The sequence below is a fragment of the Tympanuchus pallidicinctus genome, unplaced genomic scaffold (genome assembly GCF_026119805.1).
Source record: "Tympanuchus pallidicinctus isolate F22 unplaced genomic scaffold, pur_lepc_1.0 scaffold12, whole genome shotgun sequence".
NCBI classification, from domain to species: domain Eukaryota; kingdom Metazoa; phylum Chordata; class Aves; order Galliformes; family Phasianidae; genus Tympanuchus; species Tympanuchus pallidicinctus.
This window is the reverse complement of record NW_026294637.1, coordinates 2,861,626-2,876,364: the sequence shown is the minus strand read 5'-3', so window position 1 is coordinate 2,876,364 and position 14,739 is coordinate 2,861,626. Positions and strand designations below refer to the sequence as shown.

The window sequence follows — 14,739 nt, the reverse complement described above, 5'->3', positions numbered from 1 at the left end:
CTGTTACGTTTGAAGCATTTTTGTGTGTTCGTTTCTGGTTCTTTGTAGGGTTGTAAGCTTCCTTTGGAAGCAGGGAGCGCTGTGATAAGCCATGTTGTAGATGCAGGTTATATTTGTGCAACATGCATCATGTTTTCTGCTGGCTTGGCAAGCAGACCTTAGCATAAGGCCATTTCTGTAATTAGCTTAAATTGTGGGAATTTGGGTGAAAACAAACCACATATAGTGGGCAGAAAAAGTGTGTGTGTGGGGTTCCCTCCTTGTCCTGAGAGGCTGGCGTGTTTCACTCAGCAAGAGGAGATGTTAGTAATGGTCAGAAGGACGCAGCCCACTTCTGTCCCGGCATCTCCAGTGGGAAGCTGGACTTCCCAGGTGAACCACCTTATTCCCCATCAGGCCCATTCAGCGTCACTTTCCCTCCTTATCTCCTCACAGGGACTTCTGTCAGTGCTTCTGACCTCTTTTTAACCCTGCTGGCTTTATTTTACATCTGAATTGATTGGAATATTCCCATTTTTTCCAAAATGTGAAAATGAGACAGAGAAGATTACGGGCTTTTTTGCTACAGCCCCTTCTTTGCATGGTTCCGGGCTGGGTGTTGGTTATGGGGCCATGTGGGCAGGCAGAGAAACTGCCTTCTCTGCTGGGCCAGGTCTTGGTTCATGGCTATCTTTTAAGAAATGAATGAATTTAACCTTTATAAATGAATAAGTAAGGAAATGCTGTTCTGATGCGTTACCATCAAAGGAACCCTAAAGGCATCTTTGTTTCATGAAGCATTTTGGCTGACTTGGCTTGAATTAAAAAAAAAAAAAAAAAAAGATACAATATTGTGTTAAATAAACACAGGTTGAATTTTTTCTTCCTGGTTTGGGATGGGAATAATTTTCTCAGAAATTTCCATAGGACTGAAAACCTTTTCCAACCCCGTCTAATTGGAAAGCGCAATGCGGGACTGATCCCTCACCCTTTGAAATGAGTGGAGGCTTCCCATGAGCTCAGTTTGTGGGTTCAGTCTGTGGATCTGGAGTTTTTCAGAGCAATGGGAGAGGTATCAGTGTGATGCAGAGACTCTGGTTCTGCACATCAGACAGACACCTCAGCTGTGCCCCATTCTTTCCTCGCTCGGAAGTCAAAATGGCCAAAGATGAGGCTGGTGGAGGTTAGCTGTGGCCGTCTGCTGCTGTTGAGGAATTACTGACTGAGCTCAGCCCGGAAAGGCAGCCTCCTGCCCACCCCCATCCCCAGCTCCTCGCTGAACCGGAGGCTTGGATTTCACCGTAATGGGGCACAGGGATGAAAATAACTGTCAAGGCTAAAATGCAGTGGTTAATTCAGACAAAGCAGCAGCCAGCCAGCTGACGGCGTGATGCACAGTGGCCACTGCAAGAGCTGTCAGTGCTGGAGCAGAGGTGGGTGGCTGACAGTCCAAGGAATTAATAGCTTAATTGAGCATCGCTGAATGGGAGGCTGTGTTAAAGCCATCGTCTTGATTTGCTTCTGTCTCTGGGAATACCTGCACAAATTATGACAAGGTCAGTAGCACTTTTAAAGTCCTTCTGCTATTATAAGTCTGGATTGAAGTAAGGTAGCTTTCTTCCCAGTTTTATCCTGTGTTAAGCATCTCGTTTATATCTTTCTCTGATAAATAAAAACATCATTTGCCAAGAACGCCAGTCTTATCAAAGGAAGGAATGCAGTACTTAGAAACTGTGAGGGGTTATGTGTTGAAGTGCAGCAATTTGGGACATAAAGGTAACAATACTCTATATGTGTACTGTTCAGTTATGCAGCTGTTTGCTGATTCACAGCATCACCTGCAAGCCATTACCTCTCTACAGGTGATGGCATATTGTAAATCTAGAAATGTTAGGTCTTTCTTCCAGCTGCTTTAATAACAAGGCCTGAGACTGGAGGTAACTGCATCCATCTCTAGCACTGTCATGGTGCCTTTTATTATTAATTAGACCTCGTTTTATTTCATTTCTTGCAGCTGGAACTGCACAGTCTTCTGCATTTTTAAATTGATGCTGCTGTAGTATTTGAATAGCAATAAAATAACGCTGCTTTCTTATTGATAACCACTGTTTCCATTTTCATGTGTTTGATAGAAAATTAGTCTTAGCTTTTGTGAAAGGCTGTTCCTCCAAAGGCAAACTTAAAAACTACTCCCAAAGAATTAAACACAGGACATGCTCTTGATTTCAGAGTTAGTTGCCGTAGTGCAGGCTGGTAAGTGATGTGGTGAGGAGATGAAGGATATGCTTCTCATTTAAGTTAATCCCCTCGTTTTTCCTTCACAAACAGGGCTTGGTTTGCTTACGGTCATTAGTAGAAGGCAAGCAAAGAAACTGTGGATCTATGGAGAATTTAAATAAATGTAGAGATAAGGGACTGAATAGTAGAGAGTAAACCCTGTAGTCTTAGGTTCATGGAAATTCAGATGTGTTTGAGAAGTAAGCCCAAATATTCTGCTTCAGTTCAAATTGGCTGCGTTTGTCTGCTTCCCTGATGCAGCCTCAGGAGTAAGGAAGATGCAGATTTGGGGCCATAGCTTTAAAGCATCCCACGCCAGCACAGGAACTCTGATTTATGGCCAATTCAGCAAAAATTAAAGGAAATCACAAGGAAGCGGGTGCACGAGAGCTTCTGGAGTCTCTAGCAGCCTTTTATTACAGGACTACCCAAGAAGTTTTGATACGATATCATAACTTACTGTCCCATATGTGTTGTCAAATATTAATGTAGACCCTCCTGAGCAAAGTGCGAAGCTGGTTCCTAAACCTGCTCCAACCTAATTCCAAGAACTAGGAAGACCTTATTACAGCACATCCCACCATCAGTGCGAGCAGATCCTGTTAGGAAAGCCACAAAGTGTTCAGGGTAAAGAGCATGAAGTTCGTGGGGTTAAAGGTGTAGGCAGAATTGCTTTGGATTTTAGCCCAGATTTTTGCTAAAAGTGACTGATGCATATGCTGGCAAAATGTTATTCCCAACCTATGTGAGTGCAGTACTGGTGATAGTTCAGGCATGCATCTTGTAGAAATAAAATGGTCCTTAGTCAGTAGAATATGCTTTTCCACTTTTTCTTCCCCTACTGATGAGTATCAATTAAGCTTATAAATCTCGCTGCTTCTTATTTTTCATCTGCATGTCAGAAATCAATGCATTATTTCTGAAGTCAACAGAAAGTCCTCTGTGAAGTGGGTGATTTGGTTCACAAGATGCTTAGCTTTGCAGCGGATGGCTTCTGTGCTCTTTGGGAAGCTCAGAATGGTTGGCTGACCTTCTTTGGCTCAATGTTTGAAAGCTCCAGTTAACTTCTACAAAGCCACGTGGGTAGAGCTGTTGGTTGAAGGCAAGATTTCTGTCATTCTCTGACTCATCAGTTTTGCCCTTTGCAAGCTTGGAATTAGTTCAATTGCAGGGCATTTTTTCATTGAAGATCTTTCATGCCTCAACCTCAGGTCATAGGTGGGAGGTCAGTTTACTTTGCAGAATACAACCGTAGAAATCTTGATGGCAGCTGCATGACAAACATCAATGATGAGCAACACTGTCTTTCTGCCAGTAATATTTAAATATATCAAACAGTAGAATTGCTCGGATCACTTAGATTCAATGAAGCTTTTATTGACATTTACTTGCTGGACTTTCCTGTGCATCCTCATTAGGAAGTTTTGGTTAGGTCGATTAAAAAATTTTGATTTGCCTAAGAGAAGGTGAACATTTCAAGTTGGGACCAAAATATACCATCTTGTAGACTCTGATAGCTAACTCTTGGATCACATAACCTCCATGGAACAGCCATTTGTGACTGCAGAAGTGCCCAGAAGTTGGCCACAGGTGATGACCAGCCCATGTTCTCCAAGCAGTGGTTGTTATACAAGCAGTATATTGTTACAACTACACCATTGCACTGGAAAGCATTTAAAGAATTTATAAAGAGGCCAAAAGTGTAAGAGGAAGTGTGATACATCTGCCAAGTGTTTCCATGAAGCAGTCATTGGGTAAAACAGAAGCGATCTTGGTTAAGTCTAGGCCACTGAGTTCCTCCTTCCCTCAGTCACAGCAGAAGCATCATCTCATTTCTTCAGCTTCCACATAATTTCTCTGGTAATATACACTTCTTACTCAGGAATTACTTAATGATGGGCACGTTTGGAAGAGGGGGTGCAACAGCCTAGGGCTTTGCTATCTGGCCATTGTTGATGTGCTTTACATTGCGTTATATATAGTTAAACAGCAAGCTTGTGATTGACGAAGTTTTGCTAATGCAATCCACACTGCAGCTGGAGAAATGGGGTCCTCATGGTGCTCCCTGGCCCTGCTGGTTTGCTTGTCCTCACTGCACAATGGGGCTGTTTCAGAATGAGGGGTGGAAAATGCTTCCACAAGAAAAGTTCATGTGGCAGAGGTGCCTGGAGACCGGTCTGGTCAATGAGAAGGTGATGCTGGGACCTCCTAGATCCCAGAATAGCTTCTGATCACGAGACACTCACGTTTTACTTTCCCTGGCTGTGGTTTATATAGAGAGAAAGACAGCCCTGCTGATCCTTCGTCAGAAAGGAGGTGCCTGTGTGCTTGGGATTGGTTCCAGGCGTGACTCTTGAGTGATGGACTCCAAAATCAGGGTTAAGGCCAAAAGGAAATAGAACCAGTCCCTCTTTTCAGCATTTACCTTTAGGAACTAGCTTAAAATTGTTGAGCTCTACCAGCCCTGCTCTGCTGCACTTCCTGCTCAGCTCTCCAGCTGTTTTGGATCTCTGATGTAAGGCATTCTTTCCTCCAAGGGGAATTCCAGCTCTTCTCTCCAGGCTCAGGATTTCATCACAGGCTGCTGAGTGCACTGAGGCTGTGTCTCAAAATCACTTCATGTTTGCTTGCATCTTTGCTTAGACCATTTCTGAATTGTTGGGTTGGAGAACACTTTTGCTTTCAAGTTCTTTTTTTTAATCCCCTTTAAACAGTTACCTGCATAGGAATCGTTTGCATTTCACAGAATCACAGAATGGCCAAGGTTGTAAGGGACCTCAAGGATCATGAATCTCCAACCCCCTGCCATATGCAGGGCAACCAACCACCCCATTTAATACCAGACCAGGCTGTCCAGGGCCCCATCCAATCTGGCCTTGAACACCTCCATGGATGTGGCATCCACAGCCTCTCTGGGCAGCCTGTTCCAGCACCTCACCACTCTTCTACTTTTCATTTCTTACTTTGTTGTCTTTTGAAAAAGAGAATTAAAACGTAAACAACGTCCATCTGTCCTTCACATGTCCTGCATCATCTGAGCAAGGTTATTGATGTGAGCACGTCTTAATGGCATGAATCTCTGGAGCTGTCTCCGATGTCTGGGTGATCTGAGCTCTGTTTAAATAATTGATGAGAGCTGTTAGTCAGAACGTATTGGTGATTTCAGACTGCATTGTTCAAAAGTATTTACTGACAGTTATGTGTTGGTCCGAATTTACTTCTTTTTCCAGACTGCATTAAACTAGCCCCTGCATGTGCACCCCTGTTAACTCATCGAAATCTGTGGGCTTGGTTTAACCAATTGTAAATAAGCGACAATTTAGTAGGGAAGAAAAGGAATGTGAAATAGTCTCTTTTCAAAAAGTGAAAATTGATTCCGTTCTCTGTCCTGCATGTATTTATTTGTGCTTCTCACTGCAGTCAGGTTGACATCTCCTCTCCAGGCCTCTGTGACGGGCACTGAGAGGATCCATGGGGAAGAAACATCACGACCCCAAAGGGTCTGCAGCCTCAGCATGTGAGTGAGGACAGGGGAAGCTGAGCCTAGAAGATCAGTGCCAGAATCAGGAGTGGACCTGCGCATCTTGCTGTTAATTTGGTGGCTTTCCTGCTGAAATGTGCAGCTTTCCCCATCCTTGTGGTTGGAGCAGGGGGTGGTGTTTTCATGGCTGGCTCTGTTAGCCACTGCAATCATCTCCTCTAATGGCCTGAAGCTTTTAATCTTTGACTTGTAAGAACTATTTTGGCTCCTAGCAGCATTAAAAAAAAGAACAAGTCTAGCCTAAGAGACTTGCCAAGACTGACCAAGGTAGCACAGGGCATCTTGTGTAATCTTTTGCTCTGTTTTCCCAGAGCAAGATTTTTTCAGTGTCTTTCCTTTCACTGTAGCTGTATAAATCTCTGGAGGGAAGTGCTGGAGGAGTGCATTGGGGTTCTACTCTGTAAGCTCTTTCCTTCTCATGTTCCTGTATCAGAGGGCTGAGTGTGTGGGCTGCAGTGGAGCATCCCTGTCTGTGTGTGAGCTCTCACCTTCCTTTGGAAACCACCTCTGGGAGCAGCTGGGGAACTCACCATCCCTTTCAGTTTCATGTCCCTTCTGGAAAGTACTGTGGCATACAATCACTTTCCTATACCAAAAAAGTTAGTGTCAACTTTTTTTTTTTTCCTCTTTTTAAAAAATGGTATGTGGGAAATATTCCACTGAAGATAACTCCTCACTTTTTGTATTGTCAGAATGCATCGGTGTTGCAGCTGTACAGGCGTAACGGTCGGGGACTTCTTCATGATGCTTCTCTTCTATTTTTGCTTTAGGAACTGTGGGCATGGGGGGCAAACAGTCCACGGTTGGCGAAGTCTCCATAACTCAGACACCTGTGACAGAAAGCATTCAGGCTGCTTACAAAGCTGGAGATGCCGCTAAAGCCCAGGAGTTGATTAGGTTGTCGTGTGAGGAGACTGCACTGCAGGTGGAAAAGGTAGGGTTGCTCTTTGTCAAGCTTTTTTGGCCTTGAAAGCACTGATCAGAAAGATGAGATGAACCTCAAGGGAGAGCATAGGTAGAAATCGGAACCACAAGGGAGAATCCCTATCCACATTGAAGCAAATGGTAGAGCTGAGGTCAGTATTGCACACCACACTGCTAGTTGGTTGGGTGTGTGGGGGTTGGCTTTGTCAGGTGCAGAAAGTCCTGGGCTTTTCTGCCTGCTCTCCAAATGCAAGCCAGCTCTGATTCAGAGGCTGTGTTACCACCTGAAAACAGCACTGCCCTGCAGCTAATGTGCCCTGCTTTTCAGGCGCGTGTATAACCTTGATCTTCAAGGGATGTACTGCACCTTGTGTTGTCCACCTTGTGTTGTCAGGATGCTGGTAGAGAGCAGGCAGAGCCCTTGCAAGCATTGCAAGCTGCTTTAGCATGGAACCCAGTCCTACATTCAGTAAGCTCACATTGCTTTTGCACTGAAGTCATGCAGAAAAAAAAAAGCAACAAGCAAAACCAGCTAATTGATCTAATTACTTAACACAGCAATAACAATTACAGTGACTACTGGTGTTTATGATGTTCTCATTTAACCATAGTGACAGTATGTATGCAATTGCATGAGCACAAAGGAATAGATAACTCTAGAAATGCTGTCTTTCTCTGCTTTCTCCCTTCACAGAGATGCAAAATAAAATAAGAGAGTTTGTTTTGCTGTGTTTTCTTTACCAGTGTCAGCTTTTAGGTATTGCAGCAGCATATGGAGATCTACAGGCAGTGAGGTATTTACTGAAGGAAGCACTAGTGGTGTTACCAACTGAACCTAATGATGACAACGCAGCTGTGGTGGCCACCTATTTTGGACATAAGGATGTTGTGAAAGAACTGCTGGATTCCCTGCGTGGTGAGACTATTGGCTTGCCTCTCCCTTATACTTGGTGTCTGTTTGCTATAGCTTTGAGCAGATGAATATTTTTATCCCATCCCTTGAAAGATGAGGGAAGTCAGTCGTGGGATGCAGTCATGGAGGGATCTGATCTCTGCTGTGTTTTAAGAGAACTTTATCCACGGGAGAAGAATACATGAATAAAAACACTCCATGTCTGCAAAGCTGTCATTTAGGCAGTTCATTCCCATCAGCTCTTGCAGCTGGATGATGTCCCAGAACACAAAGAGAAATTAGGGGATTTTCAGGAAACAGCATTGTCCTACTCTGCTGATCGTGCGGGCACAGCAGTGCTGGGAGTGAGTGCAGCACGGCTGCCTGGTGGGTAACAGCCTGGGTTGCACAGCTGGCAGCACATCCTGTGTTGGAATGGGCTGCTCAGGAAAGTGGTGGAGTCGCCAACCCCGGAGCATCAGGCCTTTTCACAACCACTGATTATGGATGAGTCTGGCACATTATAGGCCAGTGGCATCAACTGAGTCATTGCCTTATCTTCTTGGTAGGTCCCAATACTTGCCAACAGCTCCTGAACTGGATGCTGGCCATCGCCTGCCAGCAGGGACATTTGGACATAGTGAAACTCCTGATTCGTGCATACAGTGCTGACCCCGAGAGCTGTGCAGTCAGGAGGAATGAGTTTCCAGTTCTTATACGGCTGCCTCTGTATGCTGCTATAAAGGCAGGTATGTATTTGTGTGCCTCAAAGCTTTGTCCCTCCTCTGCAAAGTCTTTCAAGGAATAGGCTGAGTTGTTCCAACCTGGGAACACTATTAGTGTGGGCTGGCTCGTCTGGGATTGTTCTGGATTTCCAGCAAGATAAATTAAAACAGAATTGGCTCTGAACCGTTTGACTTAGCCAAACTGAAGTCAGGCCCTTTCTTAGTGAGATTACTGCAAATGCTGAGAGACTGAACTTTCCTCATTAATTTTAAACTCCTGGGGAAACGACCCTCCAAAAATAGAAAACTTTCAAGCAAAAGTGATACAGATACCATGGCACATAGGCTTGATTTTAGGATGCATAATTTACACTTCAAAGCACAACTGTGTGTGTAATTTAACAAGATGGGGGGGGGGGAGGAAAAGAGGAGAAAAGAAATGGAGCTTGGGCCGATGTTTCTATAGTGCCTTTGGTGCCTCAGTTTGACTAAACTGAATCTTATCACTGGAGGAAATAGCCCATATATTCAGTTCCCTTTTTCACACCCCCATGGTTTTTTTTCAGAAGTGGTTATTTCCCAGGATTTTGTTCAGCTCCTTGTTGATTCGTTTGCTTGAGAAACAGAGAACAGACAATCTGCCTTTTCTCCAAAGGGAATGAAGATGTGGCTGTGTTCTTACTGCGGAACGGGGCTTTCTTTTGTTCCTACATCCTGATGGACAGCCCTGAATCCAGCAAGCACCTTCTGAGGAAGTACTTCATCGAGACCAGCCCGCTACCAGGTAGTGCTCCAGCAAAAACAGTAAGTAGCCATTTATCTATCTGAAGAGATGTTCTTTCAAAGGAGCCCCATGTTAATAATTGATGTTTGTGCACCACGTGGCTGGTGGTGGTTCTTCTCAGCTGAGAGCCTTGTGGTTTGCCACCCATTTAGAGCACATGCTGTGAAGGTGGCTGTTGTGTCAGTGCTGGATTGGAAGGTTAAACCATTAGGCCACACCAAGGTGCTGTGTGGCACCTTGCACTTGGCTATTTTAACAATGAAGCCAGGTTTCTGCTGTGAAAAGGAATCATTGACCTTTGCTCCAAGCCTCACAGGGCAATAAGCACTGCTGTAGGCTTCTCTGTGATCCCAGGTAAATCATTCATTAGGCTTCTGTGGTTATGAGCTCCTGCTTGTGAGTTCTGTGCTGCCAGGAGTGTTAGCACACCTTCTCTTGCCCTGGGTCTCTTAGCTCAGATGCAGCACATACAGACAGGTTCGTGTGACTTTGGGTTGGCTAGAGCATAGGTAGAGCAAGCTTACATCTGTTAACTGTATGTTCCTCCCAACCACAAATCTTCATCAGTAAAAGATAACTGGTAGCCTTTACTATCACTCACTGAGGGCACCTCAGCTTTCTGGAGCAGCATCGTGAGTTTCATGTTTGATCAGATCACGCTTAACCCCACAAAATGGGTTTGTGATGGGACATGGAGGCTGAGAAAAAGTAATCAAAGCCATTTTAGGTTGACAAGATCTTTTGACTGCTTAGTCACTGATAACATTTTGACTGTTTGGGGAATGTATTTGCATCTGTTTCTTCCACTATGAAATGTGGGAATTTCAAATTTCTTGCATCATAGCTGTTGGAAGGATTAACGTTTAGTAATGGTGCTGTGAGATCTATGGATGAGTGGCATTGTTTTTGTGCAGGATATTATTACATTTCATGACTATTGTGTATCTTTGCATAATAAGGCTGTATTCTTCATTCTCTTAATCTTGTATTATTCAAGTCTTTTTCATTCAGAAATGAGAAGTAATGAAAGAAAAGAAAGTAAAGAAATGAGAAGTGCAGAAACTGCACATGCTGTTTCTGCTTTGTAGGACTGTGTGTAGCATTTTGTCTGTACCATTATCCACAGTTTAGTTATCAGACATCTTCCATTTTCCTCTTCAATGTATAGATGAACTGCAGTTGAATAGGAGCATCAGAGCTCCGAGCTGAGGGAAATTTGGGGATTGAGGTTCTGACTGCATCAATCCCACGGCCATTGGAGCATCTGCTTGCTCAACTAGTGGGGTTGTGGGGTGTTGATTCTGCTTTGGTGTCAAGTAAAACTAAGCAGAGGGATTCTCATAGCATTCCAAGCTTTTCTGTTCTCTGTTTTCATGCCAACGCCATCTTGCAGGATCCCAGACAGCAACGTGAATGGTAGGGACTACAGTTCACATGTGTGACCTTGACTTATTTGGGCTCAGTCATGAGACTTAGGGCCCTTCCTATGTCATTCTATGTTTTAATGACAGATAGACAAAAGGAAGCTAAATCCAGGATGTTTCTGGACAGGAGTTGATGAGACTGCATGCCTGTTTAGAAGGAAAACAGAATCCTACTATCCTAATGAGATAATTCAGTTTGAATAAACTTCAGAATAAATGTTTGAATCATAGGGGAGAGATCTGTTTTCCATGTGAACTTGCTGGCAATATTTAACTTTGCTGCTGTAAAAAATGACTCAGCCTTGCTCTTGTCACACCCTGAGCAAAGAAGTCTTAAAACATCAGCTAATTGCTAGAAGATCTTGGTTTAAAAGGAAGAAAGAATTAAAAAAAAAAAACATTAAAGAAACAGGCACTCAGAAATTTGACCTCTTTTAGACCTCTTCTAGAGGCTGTTTATTTGCAGTATGTTGCAGATTCAGGCTTTTCTCTTTGAATTGTTTTTTTCGAACTGGCCCAAATTCAGGAAGGTTTGTCCTAGTTTGCCTGCAGAGCTCAGCTCTCTGGGAGGTGACAGTCACATACCTTTATGGCTTTTTGAAGTCAGACTTCAGTGGCAATTGCAAACCGATAGAGCTCATAAATGTCAGTCTTTCCAAGTGAATGCCGTGATGCATTCTGCAGTGGGAGGAAGCACAAGGATCATGCAGAGACAGTGCTGTGCCTGACAGCCAGCTGGATGGCAGCAGCCTCCTCTGGGACAGGGCAGGCTGAGCACTGGGCTCAAAAGAGCTCATCCTATCTGTGCTATCTCTGAGGGAAAGCACTGCACGGTCGACCTGCAGTTGGTTTGCAGTAGTGTATGCTACCAACTATGCGTAAAATGTGGCTGGGGAGCCTTCCAGGCTGCTCTTGTACACTGTACATCGCTGCCTTTCCTGAGGCAAGAGGATGTCTCATTTTTCAACTTTTTTTTTTTCTTTTTTTTTTTTCCCCTGTTGTATTTTTAACCCCATACCAAGCCTTTCTAAACACACTGGAACAGGCTGCCCAAGGAAGTTGTGGATGCCCCATCCCTGGAGGCATTCAGGGCCAGGCTGGATGTGGCTCTGGGCAGCCTGATCTGCTGGTTGGCAGCCCCTCACATAGCAGGGGAGTTGGAATTAGATGATCATTGTGGTCCTTTTCAACCCAGGCCATCCTATGGTTCTAAATAGGGGAAGTGCTCTGTTTTTACAGGAACAGGTAGCAAAGTCTGAAAATTCCCCCTGCAGTAAAACAGCTCTGTGCAGATTCCAGACTTTGATATGTGTGTTGTAAGCATGGGGATATTTAACTTTCCAGTGTGTGCAATGGTCGATTTTTTTGCTTTTCCATTACAGACTGGAAAAGAGCTTAAGCTGCTGCATTTCCCCAAGGGAGTGCTTTGCCTGGATTTTTGGCATAGAAGCGTTGTGTGTGTGTGTGTGTGTGAACCTCTGATTTCTTGATCCGCTGCCTGACTAATCTCAGTTACGATCAATAAAGAAATCTGCAGCAGTTCCACTCGAGGTTCACAACAGCATTATTGATGCAGGAATTAGATCACCACCCTCTGGATATCCTGCCTGCAGCAAGAGTGTGATTCTGGCGGTGCACATGATGTCAGTTGGGAGAAATGCACAACAGCCTTTTCTAATCACCTCACCAAACAGCCCTAAATTGAAGTAAGCTTTTTGGGTTTTGTTTTGTTTTGTTTTTTAATTTGGAGTTCACTGTTTGCCCAAAAGCAGTGGGGTTTCTTGCTTCTGCACAATTTCCCATCCATTGCATCCCCTGACATCACTGCAGGAGAAGGTTTCCATTCAGTTTTCAGTACTCAAATTGAGAAGTTATGACCTTGGCAGGAGAAATATATATTTTTTTTGGTCTTGCTGACTATGTCCAGGAGTCAAACAGTGTCCTTGTCTGCTTTGGACATGGAGCCCACCAACCAAAATGAGGAGGGCTGAGCTGATTCTTGGACTCTGCAGGTTCAGCACTGCAGCCCTTTGGCATCTGGAAGCTAGTGGTGGTGGTTGAATTGGGGTGGAAATCCCCTCTCTTCGTGGCATTGCCGCCAGGCTTTCACATAATTACATTTTCACCCTAGTAAATGCAGAGCCAAGTGGATCCATAATATTTCTCACCAGACATCTGGATTCAGACAAAGGTTTGGTGTTCTGCTCCTAAGTAAGATGAAGGGGCTTGGCTGGTTTGCAGAGACACAGGCACCAACCCCACAGTTGGTGTTGAATTTCATGATCTTATCTGTGGTTTTAGGAGTCGCTATCTGAATTCTGCAGTTATCCTTCTATCACATTAGATGCCCTGAAGCCAGGACTGCATTTTTGAAGTAAATGATACGTGTAATCCAAATGCGAAATAAAGATTAGTATCAGAGATGTGGCCTCCTGGTCCTGTTTGCACCTGCTGAAAGCAAGCTGTGTATCTTCATATTACTGCATTGGTTGGTCTGCTCAAGGACAAGTTCTTTTTTGTGCTAAAATAAGAATGTGGGCCTGTGTAGGGAGCATCCTCTTGAAACAGGGCAGGAACTGAGAAAGGGGATAAACACAAACAGTTTTTTTTTTTTTTTTTTTTTTTTTTTAAATTCTTTATTATAGCTCTGTTGGGAGCAGTTTGGGAAGAAAGGAGAAATGTGGCAGTTGGGGTTGGCAGCTGGGTGGAATATTCACCCAGATTTTTGGCTGCAATTCTGCGTTTTCTTTTTCATGTATAGGTAAATATGTGAATAGTTCAGGGGCTTGGACGCTCCGGTCATGGATATATGCATGGGCATCTGCTGGTGATCCCAGAACATAAGTGATGGTTCTGATAGAGAAAGTGAGATGAATCCACGTTCCTACAGCCCTCAGTGCTGTCAGCGGTTAAAACTCCGTTCCAATCTCTGTGTCTTGACCATGGTGTGGGTAAATGGGAAGTCCCTTACTTGCTAGTTGTTGTTTTCAAGACCACAGAGATGTCTGGAACCGCTGCCTAAAAGCTTGGATTTTCCCGTACTCATTGTGGTTTATCCCGCCTCCATCTTGGCTGGATCTCAGCATAGCTTTTGACAAAAACAGTCTGCATTCCTGGAAGGAGCAGAGCAGGATGGAGTCTGCTCTGTCAGCCGAGGTCAGTTGTTAAAAGTAGCAAATCCCCCATTAAAGCATCTCTCACATACCTGAGCAAACTGCTTGTATTCTGCTTTCAGTACCTGGATCTCTTACACCTTCCTTCTAGCTGGAGTAAGTCTGTTTCTGGTGACCTCAGCTGGGAGCTCAACCAGCTGAGAATTCTCTACAATGAAAAACAGAAGTACTACAGGTGCTTTGAGCACGCTCCCAAGTGGCTGGACAGGCAGCACTTGAGGCTTCGTAGTGTAGAACTGCTTTCTGCATCACCTGGATTCAGGGGCTGGCTGCTGTTTTCAATTCTTGGGGTAATTCAAAGCACAAGGAAAAATGAGTCAAAATGACCATAAATGTGCTCTTTTCAGTAAGGTTTCCTCATGTCAGAAAAGTACTCCAGCCTGTTAGCACTTGCCCCACATCCCTGCATCCCTCCTGAAGCATGGGGTAGCTAGAAATGGCTCCCTTTACAACATAAATCACACGTGGTTGCTGTCTAGGGATGTCAACTTGCTCACTCCTGGGCTTTTACAGCTGAGGGGAAAATCACAAACGAAATTTTAAGCAAGGTTTTGTAAGCAGGAAGCCATTAAGCATACAGACGTGGAAAATCTAACAGCAGAGCAGAGTGCGTTGGGTTTTGATGTAAGAGATTCACACATTAACCCTGGTGGAGTTGATTTCTCATGATAGCTGGCTTGGTCTGTTTGATATGGATGCCTTGCAGCATGGTGGTGAATGTAGCTTTAAGTAAACAGCTTGTTCTCCACCTTGGTTTCCCCAGTGATGCCATCAGCACAGTATTTCCATTCATATCTGCTGGGCCATCCTGAGGTTTCACTGTGAACCTTTGAGAAGCATTATGTCTTAGTAATATAGTAACATAATTATTTTTGATTTCTAAAAAGTACAACTTTTTACTTTTTATTCCATCCTCCTCAGACATTAAACCATGCAGCTTCCATTACCTGGAGTTTTGAGTGGCAAGAAAGCATCTGTAGTACACTTTTGTTTCCCTTTCCTTCTCCCTTTCCCAAATGT

General features: G+C 44.1%; 1 protein-coding gene across 5 annotated transcripts in view; it reads left to right on the top strand.

The window, feature by feature from the left end:
• LRRK1 (leucine rich repeat kinase 1) overlaps positions 1–14,739 on the top strand; it is a 68,327-nt gene that overhangs the window by 11,900 nt on the left and 41,688 nt on the right. For all 5 annotated transcript variants that reach the window (XR_008203646.1, XM_052671503.1, XM_052671502.1 and 2 more), the window contains 4 exons: positions 6,568–6,731; positions 7,466–7,637; positions 8,183–8,362; positions 8,994–9,142. Coding sequence is in view for 4 of the 5 variants with exons in the window: in XM_052671503.1 (XP_052527463.1) it covers positions 6,568–6,731; positions 7,466–7,637; positions 8,183–8,362; positions 8,994–9,142 (665 nt within the window). In the remaining variant the exon portion in view is untranslated. The remainder of the gene's footprint in view (positions 1–6,567; positions 6,732–7,465; positions 7,638–8,182; positions 8,363–8,993; positions 9,143–14,739) is intronic.